This window comes from Dipodomys spectabilis, unplaced genomic scaffold (assembly GCF_019054845.1).
Source record: "Dipodomys spectabilis isolate Male_0828 unplaced genomic scaffold, ASM1905484v1 ptg000273l, whole genome shotgun sequence".
In the NCBI taxonomy this organism is placed as follows: Eukaryota; Metazoa; Chordata; class Mammalia; order Rodentia; family Heteromyidae; genus Dipodomys; species Dipodomys spectabilis.
The window spans coordinates 81,026-103,436 of NW_024870950.1; the positions used below are offsets into that span (position 1 = coordinate 81,026).

Genomic DNA, 22,411 nt, shown 5'->3' on the forward strand with positions numbered 1-22,411 from the left:
GCTGCCTACAGCTGCTCAGCAGGTAAGGAACACGGCCACTGCTTCACACTCACATGGAAGTTTCTAGCAATCCACATGCACGCGGCCGCCATCCCGGTTTTGCCTCTTTTTCCAAATGCTGCTGTTAAATCGTCTTGCTCTCAATGCTCTCTTAGGCCAGGAAACACGCCTGCAGTCGGCACTGTAACCCCCGTGTTCAGGGGGCCTGTCCTGGGCTGCTGGCTGTGCCAAGGCAGCCACACGCATCACCCCGTACATCATGAAATAGGATGTGCCACGGGGGGGGGGGGGGGGGGGAGGGTAATGTACCTAGTGAGACCCAGCCTACATCTGCTGCTCACACCTAACGTGCCTGAGTACATGAAAGAAGCTTCTAGAAGCTCACACCCACTTGCAGAGACCTGGCGCTGGGTGTGAACTGCTGCTTTGAGCAGGGGGCCAACCCCACCCCACCCTGGCCAGGGACCGAGTAGTTTCCGGACTGTCCCAGGCTCCATCTGTCCTGGCCCTGTGGTATAGTGACAGGAGGAACAGACAGAGTCCTCATTCATGAGCGTGTGCGAAGAAGGGAAGAACGTGTCAACTGTGCGGTGACACGTACAACCCAGTGCTCGAGGAACCTGGGAGTCAGGACCTGGGCACACCTGGGGCTGGGCCCCAAGGGGCAGGAGCTATGCTCCAAGAACCCGGACTTGTTCCTGGGCTGTGACCTCCCCCACGAGCGGACGGCTCCCTGCCTTGAGGGAACTCGGAGCAGATCTGGCCAGGGAACCCCAGCCCACACCGACTGCAATGAGGGGCGGGCTCTGGGGAGTGACTGGCCTCAGACACGCACCCTGTGTCAGGAGGTGGGCAAGCGTGGTGTCAGGAGATGGGAAGGCACAGCCCTTACTGAGACTCCTTAGAGTCCAGCAGCCGCCGCCGACTGCATCTAATTGTGTGAGTGCAGGTCTGAGGCCCCCTCCCCCGCTTTCCATCAGGCAGCTGAGGCATGGGCTGGGCAGGAACAGCACTGAGTTCAGAGGCAGCATTGCCAAGGGCATACCATAATCTCACCCCCCTCCCCGCCTCTGAGGAGCTGCCAGACCTCGGCAAGGTCTACCGGAAGACTTTTCTTAGAACACATACAATGTATACACACAACTCCTCAGACAGCCATGCACAAGTGCCCAGACTTCTACGCTCCCTGCATAAAGAACCCTCCGCTAATAGAACGTGCACCTGTACACAAATTCACTTAACATAAATGTCACACACCACACGAGTGTGCATGACTCCTATAAAACAGAAATATGTACACTGATTCATAGACATACACAGGGAGACCTGTGTACATCCCACTTCTGTGGCAAAAATCATGCACACACACACGTGCTTCCCCCCCCCCCACAGGCCACTCAGAGAAGTCCACGTGCATGCCCACATCCAGTTCACACCCATGCACACCACAACCAGAAGCTCAGAGCAAACCCGCACGTACAGCACACTGTGTGGCAATGTCTTAGACGTGTGAGTACCACAGGCTCCTGCACACTCAGACACGCGCACACTGTGCACACTAGCATATATAATGCTTACAGAGGCAGCTGCACACATGCCCAGACCCTCAAACCCGGTGCACGACCCTGGGTGCTCCCACTTGTGCACACTTCCACACAACCAACTTCATTTTTATTGTTCTGTCAGTCACGGGGCTTGAATTCAGGGCCTGGGTGCTGTTCTGAGCTCTTTTACCACTTTGAGACATACCATCACTTCCGGTTTTCTAGTGGCTCAATGGAGGTCAGAGTGTCACAGATTTCTGAACTATGAACCTCACGACTGGTTACTGGTGCCTGGCCCCACACTCCCACCTTGAGTGCGCAGACACCACCACACCTTAACCATGCCCACCTCCACTTGTGGTAATCCAACGGGTGAGGCGGCCCCGGGCAGCAGAGCCAGCCCCAAGCCCCAGCCTGGGGAGGGCGGTGGTACTCACAGCAGCTTGAGGATCTCCACGTAGCAGCCCAGGGTACGGTCGGCCTGCGGGCCCAGCTCGATGCTCATGGTGCTGCAGGTGGGGCTGACCATGAGGCAGTCGATGAGGTTGGGCTCGCTGTCGTTGCCGGCGCTGGCCGTCAGCGCTGGCTTGGCAGTGCTGGTGCGCTCCACCTCCACGTGGATCTCGCTGGAGGCCACGACCACCGACTTGAGCCGCGCCTCGGACAGCGTGGCTTCCTGAGACACCAGGTCCGGACTGGGGTGCAGCAGGCGCAGAGGTAAGGTGGGCTTCCGGTCACACGGCTGCTGGCAGCCGTTCCGGATCTCCTTCAGGCTAGGGGAGTTGTCACGGCTGGGAAGAGGGGGAGAGGGCGGTGAGCATGGGTCCCGCTCAGTGATCAGAAAGGCCAGCACAGCACAGCACAGCAGCAGTGGCTCACACCTGTGACCCTAGCTACTCAGGAGTCTGAGATCTGAGGACTGTGATTCAAAGCCACCACAGGCAGGAAAGTCCATGACATTCTTATCTTCCAATTAAGCAAGCTAGATGTGGAGCTCCTCCCCCCATGGCCTCCAGCAGCCAGAGGGGCGGTTCTTGCCCTGGTGGCAAATGGGTGGTAGCAGGAGACAGGGTTCTTTCGGCATCATTAATGTCACAGATGTTTGAAACACAGTGAAATTAGGCTTCTTTACAGTGGGACTTGTCAGAGACTTGATCTGGTAAAGTGTCTCCTTCACCAAGTGTTTCCTGGCTCCCTGGGCTGTGCCCCAGCTGGCAGTGCTGTGCTGCCGCACAGATGAGACCAGTCACCATCTGAGGGAGATGACAGGTCAGAAGCACCGGGTGAAGGGGCCTGCCCTCAACCCCAGGGCTCAAGTCCACAGCTCTGAGCTCAGGCCAGATCTGCACAACCCCAGCCCCTTCCATCCGTAGGGCCTTCCAAAGCCCCTAATGCCCCAGAAAATCCCTTCGATTTCTTCTTCCTGCCCCTGGCATTCTCTCTGGTTACCGGGCCCCTCAACACCCCAGAACCTACACACTCTGCATCTCTGGGTGAGGCCTGATGGGAACCATTTCCAGAGGTTCAGACTCTTGAGCTCCACACAGTCCTGAGCACCATGCTTGTGACGGAAACAGTGGCCTACCCAGGTCTTTCTCACCCAGGCCACGTTGTGCCCTGTGCCCCGAAGGGCAGCAGATGTTCCAGGGTGCAGGGCGGGCTACGCGATGGCGCTCTGTGCAACAGCTCCAGGGGCCGTGTGCAAAACTCAAGAGTCTACACAGAGGGAGGCTCAAGCTCATCCACACCTGCTATCAGCCAGGGCTGGGCCCGGCCCACCAAAGGAGTCGAATAAATATACTGTAAACACGCCTGGGGGAAAAAAATAAAAATCCACTGGCTAATACGGAGAATCTCTGGTGGGCGGCAAGCTGTGTGTGGTCTGGGGAGGGGGGGCGGGGGAGGGCAGGGCGGCTGCAGCTTCTCCAGTTCAGACCTCATTTGCTCCCCAAACGCCCACACTCCATTCCTCCGGGTTTGCCGTTGCTGTGTTTGGGAGTGGATTGTTCAAGGCTGTTTGGGCTTGAGAGCCACACTAACCTGGGTCACGCTGTCTGTTCCGAATGTGGGTACACCGTGTGCTCACGGAGAGCACAGCGGAGGGCTGAGGACACTGTGGTTTTATCTGGGCAGTACTGACCAATGGAGCACGGGGGGCCCGAGCCTGGGAACACCCCAGCAGCCCCTAGCTTCTTAGGAGACAGCCAGGAGAAGGGAACAGTTATCAGCTGAGACCTGAACAGCTGACGGCTGGCTCTGCCGAGCCTGGCGCTGAGGCTGGGCTGCGAAGCAGGTGGTAGGGCCGGTCCTGTCCACCCCATGCTTCCCCCTCTTCCACCCGACCGCCCCCATGGGCCTGCCCCGAGACCCATCCTCACCCAGCGGCAGCTGGGGGTGGGGAGAGGCTGGGGTGGAAATGGCTCCGCCTCTGTCTCTTCCTACTGAAAACTCATCAATGCTCACTGAATAAAAATGCTGTCACCGAAACAGCGCAGCCTGGCTGTACAACGTGTGGCTCTAGCCCCAGCCCATGCTGCCCATGCGGCAAGCCCCAGCTTGCTGAACCTGAACCTGCTCCAGCCCTAGGGGCCCTGGGAGGCCGGGGCCTGAGGAGCTCGGTCTGCTGTCTCCCCGTGCCTCGGCCCGCCTCCCTCACCAACTCCTCCTTATGCTTCTCTTCTCAGCTTCAGGATTTTGTTCTGCTCCTCTCTGCAGACGTGCTCCCCTGTACAGACGTCCTGAAGAGTGCAGGATGCAGATCCCCAGGCCAGCATGCTGCTTGTCTTTGTGTTTAGACAAGGTCTTGCTCTCTAGCTCGGCTGGCCTGAGCTCACTGTCTCTATGGCTCAGCTCCCTCCGCGCTAGGACGACATGTCCAATTCAGAGGATTCTGGATTTCTAAGTGGCGGGCCAGGCACTTGAGAACCACAGGTGGAAAAAAAATGTGTCCACCAGAACTCTGTCACCTTTGTATGTACAACTGCCTCTGCCCGGAGCACCCCTCTGGCCTCAGGCCTCGCTAGAGCCAGGAGGTCCCCGCCTCCCACTCACTCAGCAAGAGATCTCCATTCCACCTCAGGAGTTCAACTCGACGACCCTACCACGCCAGGGTGGCCTCAATCAATCAGAATGGCAAGGGGAGCCCTGCCATCTTTTATTTTTCCTAGTATGCTGGGAAGAATCTAGCAACTTTGTCACCAGGACAAAGACTGCCCGATTTTTGGTGCTTGCCAATGTTCTTGCCGTAAATATGCCCACCACCACCACTGACCTCCGGCACTCTATCTGACCGTGGGGCAGGAAGCGCTGCGCTTCCCAAAATAGCAAGGAGCCGGGCACACGAGTCGCGTGCACACAGGACGGCAGTGTGCGTGTGGACTGTGCACACCTCTTAGCCTCATAGCCATCAGCGTGGACTCTGCTGGTGTCTGGGGCTCTCCAGCGATGCCAGGGCACTCTGCAACACCAACACCCTGCAAGCGTCTGGGAGGAGGACTGGAAGAACTCCCTGGGGTACCAGGAGCCCCGAAGCCTCACCCCCGAGCCCCGCCAGAGGCACCAAGGCTCTGGCCTCCACTCCCCGTTATCACACTTTACATTTCTCCCTCATCTTGAGCTTCCTGTGAAACGAACTCCACAGGAGAGCTGGCAGCATGGCAGGCGGAGAGGTGCTCACCAGCACGGCCCCTGTTCTGGCACCACTACCAGTAGTGACACAGGGGACACCCTTTGAGCCCGGCCAGTTTTACTCCGCGTTGTGTCTTTAGCTCGTGGCTGGCTGGCTAGGGGTGCTGGGCTCCGTGTGCGTCACGTTTATTTATCTGTTCTACTGCCGTGGACATGTGACTTGCGGAAGGTTTTGGTTTGGGGCTATTAAAAGTAATGCTGCTATAAACACGTGTGTGCACGTTGATGACAAACAGACCAAAAGACACACAGAAGCGGACACGCTGGCTCACCAGGGTCAGCTTTCCACTTGGTTTTTTTCAAACTTTCACAGGTGGCTCTAATACACAGCCAGCGTGGGGACCCCGCACCTCAGCATATTACATACACGCCCCTGGTCTTTCCAGCCTCACCCCGACCCCCTCAACCCCCTCCAGAAGGCAGGGGCCGCCTGCAGCTCCACTGCTCATTAGCACATGGCCCAGCAGAGACCTAAGCAAGCGGGGATAGGGGAAGACCAGTGTGGCGGCCTGTGGGAGCAGCAGTGAGTGCTCCTGGCTCTGGTTCTCATCACCTCTGACCTTCTAGAGTGCGGCCAAGCATCCTGACCCTGGAGAGCTCCACTCCTGGGCACAGGCAGAGGGGTGCTGCGGGAGGAGCGGCTTCTCCTCTGGTCCCTGCCCCACCCCTGAGGTATTCAGAGCAGCCCAGCACGCGGGCGAGTCAGACGCATGTGAGGAGCTGGGCATGCGGCTCTGTGGGTGTGCGTGTACTCACAGAAGCTCTAGAGGTGCCTGGACAGTGTGGTCCCCTTAAGAGTCCCACAGAGCACAGCCGCCCAGTGACGCTAGATGTCACTGCAGAGTCCCCCAACACTGCTGGCACTGGCATCCTTCTGCACCCACCACAGGAGTGGCCCCAACCAGTGCTGGGACCTCCGCAGCAGGCTACTTGCACCCAGGTCTTAGGCTGGGAGTTTGCTCTTGGGAATGACTCCTAGACCAAAGCCCTCTGCACCCTCTTCTCGGCACTGGTGTCCAGAGCTCACCTTTCACCCACCTTGCGTGCTCCCACAGTGGCTTGCTCTGCAACTGCCTCGGGAAAACGTGACCCTGCAAGCGTCTCCCTCAAGGAGACCAGCTGTCCTCAAGGCTGAAGCCAGGCTGCCTGCACCCGGGCGCAGAACCTCGAGCCACACCCTGCATTCCCAGTGCCCCTGCCTGGTGCGCATGCACGTACCTGCCCATCTGCACGCACCCCCAGCATGGTTCTCCTGTCTCTCTGTTATAGGAAGCTGCAGCATTGGATGCTGGTTCCTGTGGCTCAGGCACAGTTCAGCCTTGTAGTTACTGGTGCCCATCAGGGTCTTTTTTAATGCCTCAGGACTGAGTCCTACGCCCTGAGAGCAGCCTAGCCCAGACACTACCCGGACAATCCCCTAGGCGAGGTGTGCCTGTGACAGGGGAGCCCCACCCCATCCCCCGTCCCCCCATCCCGGTGCTGACCTGTTGATAAACTCTTCGTAGCAGGAATAGATGGCAGCCAAGCACACAGCCACCAGGTTGGGCAGGACCCGGGGGTGAGGGCAGTGGCCCGTGGGGCCATGCATGCTGGAAGAGAGTAGAATGTGGTGAGAGGCTGTGTGCAGAGGTGGGGGGGGGGGGGGAGGGCAGCACCCACTCTGCCAGCACATTATGGAGGCCTTAGAACCCGCCATGCTGGCTGGTGACAGTCGAGGGCAAAGCTCCAGCTGTGGGTGGCAGGTCCAAGTGCCCGGGTGGCCCGCACAAGCCCCCGTCTGCCCCGGTCTTCCATTCTAATGCGGTCCCCTCTGCAACGGGTACACAAAGAACCTGAAGACACAGGCTCGGGGCCGTGTCCTTGGACTCTTGGTGCTTGGGCCTGGTGGCCACTCCTGGGGAGCCACAGGTCCCTCTATACCCTCGGGTGTGGGGTCTAGGGCAGTCACTCGGGCTTGGCTGGCATGGGGGAATCTCTCTGGGGTGTTGCTGCGGCTCAGGACTGCAGACCATAACCCAGAGGCAGGAAAGACCCTCATGCCACCGGGCACTGGGGGAGACAGTTACATTAGTTTTCCTGGTCCCTGGGTGCCACGTCCTGCTGGGGGATCCTCATGTGCTAGCCTTTACGTGGCGGCCCCAGCAGGGAGAGCCAAGGGAAGAGAATCAGTGCCTGCTCGTGTCACACAGCTGTGACACGGGGCTGTCACTGTAGGGGAAGTGCTCAGGCCACGGCAGTGAGGGGTCCCAGCGGAGACCCACCTCTGGATGAACTTCTTGACCACCTCCATGCCCGCATTGAGCTCGTTCAAGGCGAGGATGTACTCCTGAGTGAACAGCCTAAGACGCGGGCACTTGCCAAAGTCCTGCAGAGAGAGCAGAGGCCGTGAGCTGGATGGCCAGGGCCAGGGCCACTATGGGCTCAGAAGGGTGCAGGCCCCAGCTCTGCCTGGAGCTGGTGTGTGAGGTGGGGAAACAGCTGGGAGGAAGCGCACTGAGGTTTTGCCTCAAAGGTTAACTGTCTCAGCCACACCTCTAGCGGCCTCTGGCAGTCTGATGTCTTGGCCTGGACCTCAAAGCTCTTCTAGGGAGGTCAGAGGTCAGCACAAACCACAGACCTGCTCAGGTCCAGCTCAGCCCCTGTCCACCCCAGGAAGCTGGAAACTTCTTATGCAGTCACCCAAGAACTTGTGGGTTTCGCTTCCAGTGAGCTAGTGTCTGGGCAGTCAGTGCTGCTCAGAGGACCTGGTGTGAGGCCGTCACCCTAGGAAGGATGCTGGACTTCCTATGGGTGTGCCTGGGGGCGGGGAGGCATAAGGGGCAGGGAACCCACATGAACGGAAGGAAGGAACATGTGATGTCAGGTGTTATCAGCTGCAGAGAAAGCGACCCTCGAAAGTCACATGGGCGTCGGCTGAGACGGCTCATGTCTACAATCCTAGCTGCTCAGGAGGCTTGAGATTTAAGGATTGTGATTCGAAACCAGCCTAGGCAATGAGACTCTTAATCTCAAGTTAACCACCCCAAACCCTGAAAGTGAAACTGTGGCTCAAGTGGCAGAATGCCAGTCTTGGGTGAAAAAGCTGCTAGACAGAGCCCTGGCCCTGAGTTTGTCTTAAGTCTCTCTCTCTCTCTCTCTCTCTCTCTCTCTCTCACACACACACACACACCTGTGGAGGGACAGCAAACACAGGCCTATGTATCCCAATAACTTGGGAGCTGAGGCCAGAGGATCTTGAGTTCCAGGCCAGCTTGATCAGATACATGTCAAGGCTCTCTCAAAAACTGAAAAGGCTGGGGCTGCGAATATGGCTTAGTGGTAGAATGCTTGCCTAGCAAGCATGAAGCCCTAGGTTCAATTCCTCAGTACCACATAAAACAGAAAAATCCCAAAGTGGGGCTGTGGCTCAAGTGGTAGAGCACTAGCCTTGAGCAAAAGAAGCTCAGGGACAGTGCCCAGGACTAGCAAAACAAAACAAACTAAAGACACAAAAAGGCAGACAGACAAGATAAAGGAAGGACGGCTGGACAAGTCCAGTGTGTGTGTGTGTGTGTGTGTGTGCGCGCGCGCGTGCGTGCGTGTGGCGTGCGTGTGGCGTGTGTGCGTGTGTGTGCGTGTGTGTGGCGTGTGTGTGTGCACGTGCGTGTGGTGTGTGCGTGTGTGCTGTGTGTGGCGTGTGTGTGTGTCTGTGGTGTGGCGTGTGTATGGCATGTGTGTGTGGCGTGTGCGTGCGCGTGCATGTGTGGTGTGTGTGTGGCGTGTGTGTGTGCGCGTGTGTGCATGTGTGGCGTGCATGTGTGTGGTGTGTGGTACGTGCGTGCGTGTGTGGTGGGTGTGTGTGCGCGTGTATGTGTGTGCATGTGGTGTGTGTGCGCGTGTGTGTGGCGTGTATGTGTGCGCGTGTGTGTGGCGTGTGTGGCGGGAGTGAGGGGGAGAAAGTGTGAAGTGGGTGTGGAGGAAATGGCCAGGGAGGATGGGTGGAGGAAGGACTGGCATGCAGCCCTGTCATCCCCAGCAGGAAGCAGGGAGGAGGGGCTGCGGCTGTGGGGAGGACAAGCGCATGGCCGAAGGCACAGCCTGAGACAAGGCGGCACTCCCAGCCTGGGAGGAGGAGGCTGAATTAAGAGGCTCTGGCCAAGGACAGAGGGCCCCTCCCACTCCAGCTGAGTGGCATAACGAGATGGCGTCTTCGCCGCTTCCCCAACGACCGCATGTCAGCAGGCAGGCCGTGGAGAAGCAAGTGCCAAGAGTGCTTGGCCAGGGGCCGGGGGCTCGGATGGCCAGGAGACACAGGTAAGGCAGGGAGGAGAGCCTGCACTCCTGCCCACCTGTGCTCATTCCCACGCTCAGGAATGAGGAACAGGGCTGCACAGGCCTTCCCTGCACTTCACACATACCGGGGCTGCTCATGAGCAGACAGGCAGAAATGATGTGGATGACCACAGGCATTGGTACCCCTAAATCACCCTCTGTGTCCCTGTCAGTGGACCCACAGCTAGGGTTCAGCTCAGTGAACACACACATACTTGCTCGACATACATGAAACTCTAGTCTTAATAATCCCAGCACTGCAGGGGCGGGAGGTGGGGGTTGGGGGGGTGGGAAGACAGAGGAGAAGCAACCTTAGTTAGGCACTGGTAGCTCACGCCTATAATCCTAGCTAATCAGAGGCTGAGATCAGAGGATCACAGCCTGAAGCCAGTCTGGGGCCGGTCACTCACCATGTTATGCTTGAGGATTCTCTGGACCACAGGGGTGAACACTTCGATGACCACCATGGACCGAGGTCGCTCTCTGCAGTGCTGGGGAGGGAGGGCTACAGTCAGTGGGCATGTGAATCCCTTGTCCCAGGTGACAAGCCCACCCGGCATGTCCCTGTGGCCCTTCTTCCAGGGCTGCCCTTGGTAGATGTCTGAGAACACATGCTAGCCACACCAGCAGTACAGGCCACAGGGTTCCATGTCCCCAAAATCCTGCGAGCCATCACCACCCTACCTCCCCAAGCCAAGGGCCCTTGGAGCCCCGCATCCTGTGCAACCTCCAGGGTCTGGCTTCCCTCAGAACGGCACCCCTAGGCCAGACTACTCTGCAAACCGTTGGTGACTCGGCTGGCCAGATGGTTCTGCAGCTCTGTGATATCTGCATGTACATAATGAGATATCCTGGGGACCCAACTGAGTCTAAAGAAGAGACTTATGATGTGGTTTTACACAGAGCCTGAAGGGCATTTTTAAACTATATTTTCAGTTTGTCGGTGTTTTTTCCTGTGACTTGTCAGGTGCACTCATGTCAGCAATTGGAAGTTAGAATATTCTAGATTTTAGATTCAGGCCAGGTGTGTGAGTGTGCGTGCATATGTGTGTGTGTATGTGTGAAGGCTGTCTCCTCTTGACACCCACAGGGCTTGGGGCACCTGGGTCCTATTCCCGGATGCCTGCTCTGCTGCTCTGCGACAGACACACGGCTCTGTGTCACCAAGCTGTGTTCTAGGAACCAGGGATGCCGCTCCTGGCATAGCTGGGTATGTAGTGTGTAAATCCTGCTGAAAAGGTTGGCGCTGCATCCCTGGGCACGCTTCCCTGCCCCGCAGCTCCTCCAGGCTGACCTGGCACACTCTGCCAGCTTCTCCCGGCCAGGGAAAGCCCCACGGCCAGGCCCCCTCTGTGGGCCAGCCGGTGCTTGGAGAGCCTCTGCTAAGAATAACCCAGCTCTGACGTCAAGGGCCTAGAAAAATCAGCCGCAAACTGCCTCCCAAGACAACTAGGAATATTCCAAAGAAAAGCAGACAATCCCCTCCTGGACCCCTGGGTGGCAACCCTGCTCTTAAACATGTCTGGCAGAGAAGAATGTGGTGTGAGAACAGCCGCCCGCAGGCCGTCCACTGGTGTCTGAGACAGACCCAGGCTGCTGGGCCTGGGCTGTGTAACACCACCCCAGCCCACCTCATCTGGCCCCACGTGTGTGCAGAGGCCTCGTGCAACAGGGCCCCACTGTGGCACCACCATACCTTGCAAAAGAATTCACAGAGATCTGGTGGTGGGTGGTTGTTTTCCAGCAAAGGAGCGATGGCCTGAAAGACACGGATGGACAGACATCAGCCAGAAGGAAAGGCATGGTGGGGCTGGGCGGGAAGGGGCGCAGTGTCTGCAGAGGGAGGCAACTTAAGATGAAAACGCAGCCTCACACACCCATGGTGATGAACGCAACTTCCCGGGCTTCAGAGCCGCCTGGTGTCCACCCAGGTCCCTCAGAACAGAGCATCTGACTGAGACAGCACAGCATCGTGGCCAGCACTAGGCTACGTGTGTGTGTGTGTGTGTGTGTGTGTGTGTGTGTGTCCCTCAGAACAGAGCACCTGACTGAGACAGCACAGCATCGTGGCCAGCACTAGGCTGTGTGTGTGTGTGTGTGTGTGTGTGTGTGTGTGTGTGTGTGTGTGTGTGTGTGTGTGTGTGTGTGTGTGTGTGTGTGTGTGCGTGCGCGCGCGCGCAAGCGCGCACAGGGCCTAGGTGCTGTCCCTGAGCTGTTTTGCTTTGAACTCAGAGCCTAGGTGCTGTCCCTGAGCTGTTTTGCTCAAGGCTGGTATTCTACCACTTGAGCTCCAGCTCTACTTCTAGCTTTTTTTGTTGTTGTTTGTTGCTGGTTAATTGGCGATAAGAATCTCACGGGGGAGGGGGAAAAAAGAGGTCCCATGGACTTTCCTGCCCAGACTGGGATCAAACTTTCCTTACTAGACTGGGAACAAATGTGATCTTGGCTGGGTGAGTGCCAGCTGCTCACGCCTATAATTCTAGCTAACTCGAGACGCTGAGATATGAGGATTGAGAGCCAAAGTCAACCCACAGGGAAGTCCATGAGACTTTTACCTCCAACTGTTAATTACCTAAGGTGACTGTCAGGTCTGAACTGAACCCAGGTCTAACATGGAGCCTGAACCCTTCCTGGCATGCTGCACCCCCCAGGGTGGCTGGGCCCAGGCTGGGGTTTGGATGCCAGGCCTGCGCTGCCCAGTGACACCCCATGCCAGCCAATCGTGGTTTCTATTGATTAGAATCCTTGCCAAGAGAATGAAGAAAGCCAAATCAGATTCCAGTAGAAAAATCAATACATGAAACCCACCAAGCCCCACTAGGGTAACTAACTGCCAATAGGTCAAATATGATAATGTGCTTCCTGGACGGAAGGAGGTCATGATGGTGCCCCGTAGTAATGCTGAAGGAAGGGGGTGTGGCGGGCAGGGTTGACATGTCAGTTCCCCTCGGCTCCCAGGCCTGCCTGCTGGGCAGGGACGCCCAGCCTGACCCCATTAAGGGGTCAGCTCCGTCCCGTAGCTGGGTAATTGCAGCCTGGGTTTCCAGAACAAATTTTTTCCAAGGCTCCTCCCTCTCTCCCCTCCTCCCTGAAGGCAGTCTCATGGGGACAGGGGCTACCACCTCTACCCCGACTCTGCTCAGCCGGGCTCGGCCTCCGCCCGCCCTTCTCCACGGTGCTGTTTTCATCTGTCCTTCACGATAACGCAGGCTCCTCCTCCTGGAAACCCCTGCCCACCCTTACCTCCTCCCAAGAGCTCACTGAGGTCCCCTTAACCGTTCCTCCACGCACCCCCAACACTGACAATGAACCTGGCCCTCGGCCGCGCCCCTGGCGCACAGCCCCCCCTCCTGTCTGCCTGCAGGGCAGAGCCGATTACCCTGCTCAACAAATGTTCGTCCCATGAACTGATCCATGGCAGACACTGGAGAAGGTGCCAGCAGGTGACGGGGCCCGGGGCCGTTTTCCCCATTCCGGCAAGAGAGCGCAGGCAGCCATGATGGGGTGCTGGAATTCTGGCGAGTGCTGGCTGAGCACCCACTAGGTGTCGGGCACTGACACTGCCCTGAACGAGACCCCAGGCCAAGGGTCACCTCTTGCCAGGCTCAGAGTATGACGCTGGGCTCACCAGGCTGAGGGGCGGATGCCCACGACCTTTGCTCAACTGCGAAGAGCCCGAGGGGCCTGAGGCCCTGCGCACTGCTCCTGTAGAGGCCAGGGGAGCTGCTGGGCAGGCTCACTGTGCATCGTCTCCAAGCACCCAGAGCTCCGTCTCTCATTTCCAATTCTAGGTCTGACTCCCAACTTTTCACTTTCTAATGCTTTATGCTCCAGCAATAGAGAAGCTTCCAGAAGACACCAGATTGCTTTAAATCTCTGCATCTTTGCAGAGTTTTGTTTCCTCTTTCCAGATGCCTTTGTTCCATTTTGCTATCTGGCAAACTTCTATCAATCCTTCAAAACCCAACTGAGATGCCACTGCTTCAGGGGAGCTTCCGGGTTCCTTTTTCAGATCACTCTCCCCTCTCTTATGCCTGTCTCTTACATCTGTCTTCCTACAACAGGTGACATGTCCTATATGGTCTGCCTCAGTCACTGTAGGTTCAAGCAGGGCTTGCCTGAAATGGGTGCGATTTCATTTCTGCATTCTCCCTGCCTCGTCTCACAGCTTAAAATTACCCCAGCAGAGCTTCTTCCCCGAGGTGCATCACTGAATCCCAGAAAATAATGTCCTACTTTAGATATCAGAAGGAATTCTGTTCACTGTTGTTTAGGATGGAAGAAGACAGATGCTTGGGGCAGAAAACGACCTGTGACCTTTCCGGAAACAAGTGACACTGCAAATAAATGACTAGCTCCTCCCAGAGCAGACTCAGGAGCCCTGAAGACTGACTAGCGCCCCCTACCCCCGCCCCCCATCCACTGGGGCTTGAGAGTCAGAACCAAGCAGGGGCCATGGAGCCGGCCGGGCCGGGCTGGGCGGGGTTGGGGGGGTCCAGGAGGCAGGCAGGGCAGAGGGGGACTCACCACGATGATGTTCTCATGCTCCTGGGTGGTCAGGTTTGTGTTCTAAAGAGCAGGACAGAGAAAAAGGAAAACACAATCAAGAAAACAGAGTCTGTGTTCCAAAGGCCCAGGGGATCTCAGAACCTTGCCCCCCCGCCCCCCCCCGCCCACCCCCCCGCCATAGCAGGCACGGTGGCTAAGCCGTGGGGCCTTTGGTGAGATTCAGCTTCTACCCTGGCCAAAGGGGAAGCTGGTGTCTATCCTGGCCGGCCCTCTGTGAGGACTCTGCCCAGGAGCCAGCAGGCCGACTCACAGTACACAGGAGTGTGGGACACAGGTGTGTGGGACACAGGTGTGTGGGACACGGGTGAGTGGACTTTCTACGCGCCTCCACGTAGCACCAGGTGGTGTTTTACCACGGTGCCTCAGTGGTTCTCAAAAGAGGTTCCCACGGAACCCTGGTGTTCCGTGAGTGGGCCCGAGATGTCGCAGCTAACCTCAAATTCCAGCAATAGACTTGCAAAAACAAAATTAGTTTGAATAAATTCGTTGACATTTCAGCGCTTTTCTAGTACTCCTCTCCAGATACCTGGCAGAGATGTGCTCGGGGTCCAGATCAGAGCATCTCCTGTGACACTGACCATGTGTTCCACAGGCTCCGTGTCAGGCAGGCCTGGTGCCAGGGCCCAGCCAACGACACAGGGCCCTGCCCTCCAATGCCTGGCCCACAGCTGGCTACAAGACACACCGGCCACCTTGGGCACTGCTATACCTGACGGTGGTACCAGGGAAGACCAGACAATGTGGTCTGCAGAAGAAAGAGCCAGGCAGCTCGGGGTGGAATTCCCAGCCCAACACGGTGGGCTGGGCAGGTCCCTTGGTATCCCTTGGCCGCCGTTTCCTTATGTATGAGATGAAGACAGCAAAGCTGCCTTGTGGACAGAATGGGAACATGGGAAGGGGCGCCGTGCGTGGGGCCCCGGCACCTGACTGGTGTATTTCCTTTCTCCAGGTGAAAGGCCTGAACTTGGGACTGGGCGCTGGACATGGGGTGTGAGTCAGCTTAGTATCTGAGCTTTCCTCCTCTGTGGAACAGAACGAGACCAGCTCCCCTGAGGGCGTCTCCACTGCCACCGTTCTGCACCCTCTGCCCGGTCTCCTCCCAGGCGAAAGAGTGTCTATCAGCACTGCAGAATGGGTGCCTGCACTGAGGGACGGCGGGCAGGCCTGGGCCTGCAGGATGGACAGCAGGGAGTGTGCGGGAGAAAGAGCAGAGTATGCAGGAGGGACCTGGGGAACTGTCATCATGTGACGGCGACTCGGTTAAATCTCCCTCGGGGTCCCCAGGGGCCAGGCAGGCAAGCAGGGATGTTTGTAGAAGGCTGACAGACAGCCGTACTAGAACACAGCCAGGAAGGCAGTGCACATGGCGCCTGGCATGCAGGGCCATGTCTAATGTGGAGCCGCTGGCAGAGCTGAGGGTGCTGCCTGATGCTGGGCACAGTGGCTGAGTTTTCTGAATGTCTTATTGTTTAAAGAGAAAACCTAGAGTACTGGGAAGGTGGCTCAGTGGTAGAGCGCTTGCCTTGCATACGCGAGGCCCTGGATTCAATTCCTCAGCACCACATAAGCAGAAAAAGCCCGAAATGGCACTGTGGCTCAAGTGGTAGAGCGCTAGCCTTGAGTGAACAGAAGCTCAGGACAGTGCCCAGCCCCTGAGTTCAAGCCCCATGACTGCCTCCCTTCCCCCCCAAAAAAAGTGAGAGAACCTAGAATTCCCATTTGGCTGTGCAATCTCCTGTTACTTTTTTCTTTCTTTTATTAAATCCTGAGTCGGGTACACAAAGCCCAACTGTGGCTGCGTGGGGAGATGAGGGGCCGGTAGAGCTGTGCCAGGCTACGGCCAGGTGTCACTGATGTGCTTCCTGCACAAACCACCAGAGGATCCCGGAGTTGGCATCTGTTGCTGGTGCCGAGGCTGCTGCTACCAGCCCTACTAGCCCTGACTCTGAGTCTGGACAAGCCCTAGGCAGTGAAGCTCAGACAGCCAGAGCAAGAGAGCCTCCATTGCCACCTCCTCCTCTGCCAGCAGAGCTCCGGATGCAAATGCAAACTTCAAAGGGGAGATGCACAGGGAACTGGTGGCTCCCACCTATAATCCTAGCTACTCAGGACGAGATCTGAATCTAGGCTCAAAGCCAACCTAGGCAAGAAAGTCTTTAAGACTCTTACCTGTAATTAACCAACAGAAAATCAGATGTAGGGCTATGGCTCAAGCTTAAGTAAGAGACAGTGCCTAGGCCCTGAGATCAAGCCCCAGTCCCAGGTCATACACAAAACAGTGTGTGCATGGGAACAGAGGCAGAGTGGAGTGGAGGAGGGCCTCACCTCTGACAGCAGCTTCGAGACAATTTCCAGGGGGGCTTGGTTGATGGAGTCGTCCTGAAGGGGAGACGTGAGGGCCATGTCCACGAGCGTCCGGATCTCTTTCAAGACAACTTCCCAGCGGCTTGGGTTGCTCAGGACTTTCTTGTATTTGTAAATCTTTTTCTGGGTGGGAGACACAAGGAGATACGACTTAAGAAGGGCAGAAGACTCGAGATGACATGAGGAACAGACGCGTGAAGAAGGGACCAAGGCACAGGGTGCAGACAGCCGAGCTCCTAACACCAGAAGGGCAACCTCCACACCGATCTCAATGGCTTAAGAGAAAAGAATTCTTCTCTTTCCAATCGTCTCTTCCGCCAATCTTTACAGCACGTATGGGGTATTCTGGGTGTGCAGGCCGGGCTGCAGATGCTGCCTCTGAGGTTCTCAGCGGTCCCCCGGAAAGCAGTAACACAACAGGATGGCCAGGATGAGGGCCAGGACAGGCCCGAGCCCAGGACAGCCCCAGAAAACCTGGGGCTCTCTCAACACAAACATGGCAAGGAAGACAGGAGCATGCGCACCTCCGCTGGCTTCCAAGGCCAGAGTGGTGGGGTGGGGGCTGCTGTCTCTCAGATTTGAGGCCAAGGCAAGTTCCGCCTCTCTGACATCATGGAAACAGAGGTCGGAAGGCGGAGGTCCTGGCAAGTCTCCCTCCCGTCTCCGTCTCCGGAGCTGCCTGCCCCGCTGCTGCCTGGCCTGCAGGGACACGCCAACTGGATGGACTCATCATTAAGTGCCCCGCTCCTTGGGGACAGCCCCAGCAGCCAGCTGGGGTGACACGGCACAGTCTCTGAGCCTAAGTCTGAAGGAGGGGAGGGGTGGAGAGGAGAGGAGGGCTCCCCCTGACTGCCAAGGCTCGAGCAGAAGCTCGCAGGCCTCCGCAGTCCCACCGAGCCGTTTCTGAGTTAAGAATCAGGAAGTGATTGAAGAAAGCACAGCTAAAGATGGAAGTACCGGAAGAAAAATTCCATATCAGATTCGATCGATAACTGGCAGAACGGGAGGATGAGTCTAGAGTCGCCCATACTTGGAACTTCCCATAAAGCCTGGGGTCCCTCACCTGTCAACTGGGCACAAGCGCCACACCCCGCCCATCAGCATGTAACTCGAGTAATTCCTGGACAGAGTTCACTTCCTGGATGGAGTTGCATCTTCTCTTCTACAGTCCAGGTTCAACAGACAACACAAAAGAAGCTCTGATACTTACATCTCTGAAAAACCACCCAGGCACAAAATGCAGAGGCTTTTCTTTCTCGCCATTGTTTACAACCTGAGCCACCATGCCCCACCCTCTCCTGTCACCAGTCCACCTCTTTCCTCTTGGTCTCCTGCTCCTCTCAGACCCTGCAAAGCAGGGGAAAGAGGCTGCTGAGGTAAAGTCCGAGGTGTCAGGGGTAGGAATGGAGGGAACTGGAAACATTTCCACCCTTCCAGGGCTGGAAGAATTGCAAGGGGTGCAGCTAGCTCTGAGTGAGGACATGATGGGTGTCTGCCTTGGTGACGTGACACACCTGGTCCCCAGAGGCATCCCTGAATGGTAACTAGCACCTTCCAAGTTACTATCAACGAGGCCACACTGGGCAGAGCCCCTGCCTTCACCTTAGATCACAGCAGGCAGGCACAGCCCAGGGTGCCCAGGTGCCCTCCCACCCCACCCCCGCAGGAGGATCTCAGGCACTCAGCATGTGAGCAGTCCTTGCACCTGGGAACGAGGCTGGGCTTTCATCTGCACCCAAAGAACCATGTAATTTTCAAACAACTCACCATACCTACTGAGTCCCAAAGAAAGCTACAAGGAGACTGAGGTCTGAGGATCGTGGTTCAAAGCCAGCCCAGCCAGGGAAGTCCATGAGACTATCATTAACCACCAGAAAACCTGAAGTGCTGCCGGGGCTCAAAGTGGTAGAGCACTATAGCCTGGAGTACAAAAGCTCAGGGGCAGCGCCCAAGCCCGAGTTCAAGCCCTGTGACCAACCAAAACAAAAAGGCACAAGGATCTGCTCCCAGACGGTCCCACAGAGGACGCTACTCAAGTGTGGTCAGCGCTCTTAGTACCCATTCTGCTGGTTAGCATTAAGTCATTTACTCTGGAAAGAAGAATGACTTCATTCTTTTACAAAGATGATGCATGCTCATTATAAAATATTTAAACCATATTGAAAAGCATAAAAGGGAGAATGACTTAAAAGACCTCAAAAAAGCCCTTAACCCAGAAATAGCCATCATTAATATTTACTCAGCATCATTCCAAACTAGCCCTCACTTAAAGGCTGCAAAGTAGACTGGCATCGTGGTGCATTTCAGAAATCCCAGCACTGAAGAGAATGAGGCAGGAGGATCTTGAGTTCCAAAGGAAGGGGGGGGGGGGGGGGGAAGGGGAGAGAGAGAGAGACAGACAGACAGACAGACAGACAGACACCCTGTCTTTCTAAACAAGAAAACCCAGCCTGCAGGACCAGAGGTAACAAGTCAAAGCAGGACCCACCAGCAATGCCCACACTAACATGGTATCTCTGACCCAGCTCGGTGCTCACCAGCCACCCACCTCTGTGGTCCGGGAGGGTGACGGCTTTCTGAGCACACTGGGGCACTTGCTTCAGCAATGTCATCGAACCCTGGGCACCAGGTGTGAGCACATACCAGGTGCCAGGACTTCTGAGCTGCAGCATGCCATAGATGAAGGCCCCCTGGGAACAGACTCTAAGACAAGGGACTGAGTGCAAATGGCGCGGGCGGCTGGCAAGTGCTCCCCTGCTCAGTCCTGCTGGGGCAGAGAGAAGATCCACCTGCAAGTTCACCGTTCCAAAGCAGGGAGGTGGGTGCAGGGCACTGGCCGGGGCTCCCCTTACTCTTCAGCATGCATACCACCCAGGTCAAGATGGCCTCAGAGCCACACCCCTGCACACGCGGGGGTCCTGGTGCCAGTAAGTGGTGGTGCTGGGGTAGTGGGCAGCTGCAGCGCTCGCCATGGGACTGTGATACTCCCCCCCCCGCCCCCACTGCAAAGGACAAGGGACTCGTCCAGGCCCAGCAGGAGACGAGGAGACAAGGCACGAAGCAAAACTGGTGCCAAGCACCCTTCCTCTTTTGGTCACATGTGTCAGGCAGAGGCAGGTGTGGCAGGTCCTCACACACCAAAGGCGTGAGGAATGCCTGGCGGAGGGCGCTGCAGGCAGACGAGCCCCGGGCTCTAAGAGCCAGACATCAGGGACGGGCGTGGGGCAGAGTGAAGGGCTGGTGGGAGCAGCAGGTGAAGGGGCGGCCACGATGTCACAGGTGTAGGGCATCCCAGAAGAGGCCCCGGACCCCGGGACACACAGAGGCGCCTGTCCAGGGCCACGGGGCCTGGCCCCTCCCAGGTGACACCGGAGCATGTCTCCTGGCAGGCAGTGCCTCAGGATGGCCTGGGCCTGGACTGTGGCCGGAACCCCGAATCCCAGGCTCCCTGGAGCTCTGCCCTGGAACTGTGCTCTTCTAGCCAAGCCCCCTCTGCCAGGAGGATGCATCGTTGGGTGGTGTGTGTGGTGTGAACTCTGCAGACCCTTGCATTCCTTTGAGCCTGGGAGCTGCCTGCGGCTGTACACACGCTGACGACACACACTGACTCAAAGCAGCTGACACGCTACAGCACATGGCCAGGCTCAGCCCCCTGTCTGTCTGTCTGTCTAGGACAACACCAAAAATGGTCCCATAGGTTTTCTAAGAGTTCTGGGGTGTGTGTGTGTGTGTGTGTGTGTATGTGTGCGCGCGCGCGTGTGTGTGTGTGTGTGAATAAGCAGCAGAAACTGAACGTGGCCCCCACTCCAAAGTGTGTGTGTGTGTGTGTGTGTGTGTGTGTGTGTGTGTGTGTGTGAATAAGCAGCAGAAACTGAATGTGGCCCCCACTCCAAAGTCGCTATCTGGCCCTTCGTAGAGAAAGCTTGCCTCGTTTCAACTCACAAGGTCAACGGTCTGCCTGGGGGTCAGCATACAAAAAAGATGCTCACCTTGTTACCCCCACTCCCAGCCCCCGCTGACATGGTAGAGGACGTAAAGATGGAGTATATTTGACTTGGATTGTGTAAAATGGATAATGAATGATTTTTAAGATATAAATGTAAGTGTGCTGTGGATAAGGCTTCCCTGGTAACTTTAGTTAGTAACTGTAATTGTAACTCCGTAACTCCATAACCCTGTAACTCTGCTTCTGCTGGTTTCTGAGCAATGGGAGCCCTAACCCAGCGGGCCATCACCACCCTTTGTTCTATGCCCCTGCTTCCCACATGCAAAACCTTGGCCCTGCCCTATCCCCAAATGCTTAAAAGCCCCTATGGGCCGGCCCTCGGGCCGCTTCCTGGGATCCCAGCTCCAGGTGAGGTCCTGGCGTGTCAGCACTTTTCACTCAATAAAATCTTTTACATTTTCACGGCGGACTGAGTGGTCTCACTACCCGTCCCCTCTACACCGCCAGGGAAATGCACATGAAAGCAATAGAGAACCAGCCCAGCAACTCACATCTGTAATCCAAGCAGGAGGCTGAGATCTGAGAAACATGCTTTGAAGCCAGCCTGGGCAGGGAAGTTACTTGAGACGCTTCCTCCAATTAACCAGTAAAAAGCCAGAAGTGCAACTGTGGCTAAAGTGGTAAAGCACCAGCTTTGAGCAAAAAAGCTAAGGACCAGGCCCCAAGTTGAAGCCCTAGGACTAGCATAAACAGCAACAAAAGAATATGTCTGTCTATTGAGCTCCATCTCACAGTCCCTAACGCAGCTGGGATGGAAAAGACAGGCCACAGCATGTTGGGAAGGAAGCGAGAAACGGACCCTTGTGCTGGTGGGAGGTAGACTGTGCGGGAGCCACACTAGACACTAGTTTCAGTTTATTGAAATGCTAAAACATCAACTCACAGCTCAGAAACTGTCCCTCGAATCTGTCCAAGAGAAGGAAAAACGTACTCTATACAAAGACCTGGGCACTGCACCCTGTGTGCACCCATCCATCGACAGAGAAACAGGGTGCGGTGGAATATCTAGCAAGGAAAAAGACAGCATTCTTTCTATGGCAATGCAGGTGGACCCACACCTGTTATGCCAAGTAAAGATGACACACTGGTGATTTGCTTCATACAAAACATATGGAAAGGGAAATTCACAGGCAGAAAGTAGACCAGTCCTTGCCCGGGCTGAGGAACAGCAACAGGGATGAGGCTGTAAGCAAGCTCAGTGATGGCAATGTTCTAAAACAAGACTGTGAGCCACAGCCCCGCCCACCCCGCCCCTCTGCCAGTCCTGGGGCTTGAACTCAGGGCCTAGGCACAGTCTCTGAGCTTCTTTTGCTCGAGGCTTACTCTATCACTTGAGCCACAGTGCCACTTCTGGTTTTTCTGTGTATATGATACTGAAGAATTGAACCCAGGGCTTATGCATGCTAGACAAGTGCTCTACCACTAAGCCACATTCCCAGCCCCGCTTCTCATTTTTTTACTGGTTAAACTAGAAGTAGGAGTGTCTTACAGACTTTCCTGCCTGGTCTGGCTTTGAATCCTGATCCTCAGATATCATCAGCCTTCTGAGCAGCTAGGATTACAGGTGTGAGCCACTGGCTACAGTGGGTGGATTTTATGGCATGTAAATTATATCTCAAATAAACTTCCTTTTCATGCCATCCTAGGGGACAAGTCATCAGACAAAGCCAAAAGCAGTATAGCTAAATAAATGTTAAAAGTGCAGGCTTTGTAATCAGCAGGCTTCAGCTCAAATTCCAGCTCTACTTCAACCATCCATCCATCCATTCATCCATCCATCATCCACTAATCCATCTAGCCACCCCCACATCTTGCACTGATTCACCTATTACACATATCTGTCCATCCATCTGTCCATCCATCCTCTACTTCTCCACCCACCCATCCATCCACCCACCCACCCACGCATTATCAATCCAGCCACTCAACA

General features: G+C 56.3%; 1 protein-coding gene across 1 annotated transcript in view; it reads right to left on the bottom strand.

Annotated features, from left to right (window-relative positions):
* LOC122126160 (c-Maf inducing protein) overlaps positions 1–22,411 on the bottom strand; it is a 151,765-nt gene that overhangs the window by 13,659 nt on the left and 115,695 nt on the right. Inside the window, exons 4-10 of the mRNA XM_042700775.1 lie at positions 16,437–16,598; positions 14,070–14,111; positions 11,239–11,301; positions 9,953–10,033; positions 7,493–7,596; positions 6,716–6,820; positions 1,982–2,335 (exon numbers count right to left, since the gene is read on the bottom strand). Of these exons, the coding sequence (XP_042556709.1) occupies positions 1,982–2,335; positions 6,716–6,820; positions 7,493–7,596; positions 9,953–10,033; positions 11,239–11,301; positions 14,070–14,111; positions 16,437–16,598 (911 nt within the window). The remainder of the gene's footprint in view (positions 1–1,981; positions 2,336–6,715; positions 6,821–7,492; positions 7,597–9,952; positions 10,034–11,238; positions 11,302–14,069; positions 14,112–16,436; positions 16,599–22,411) is intronic.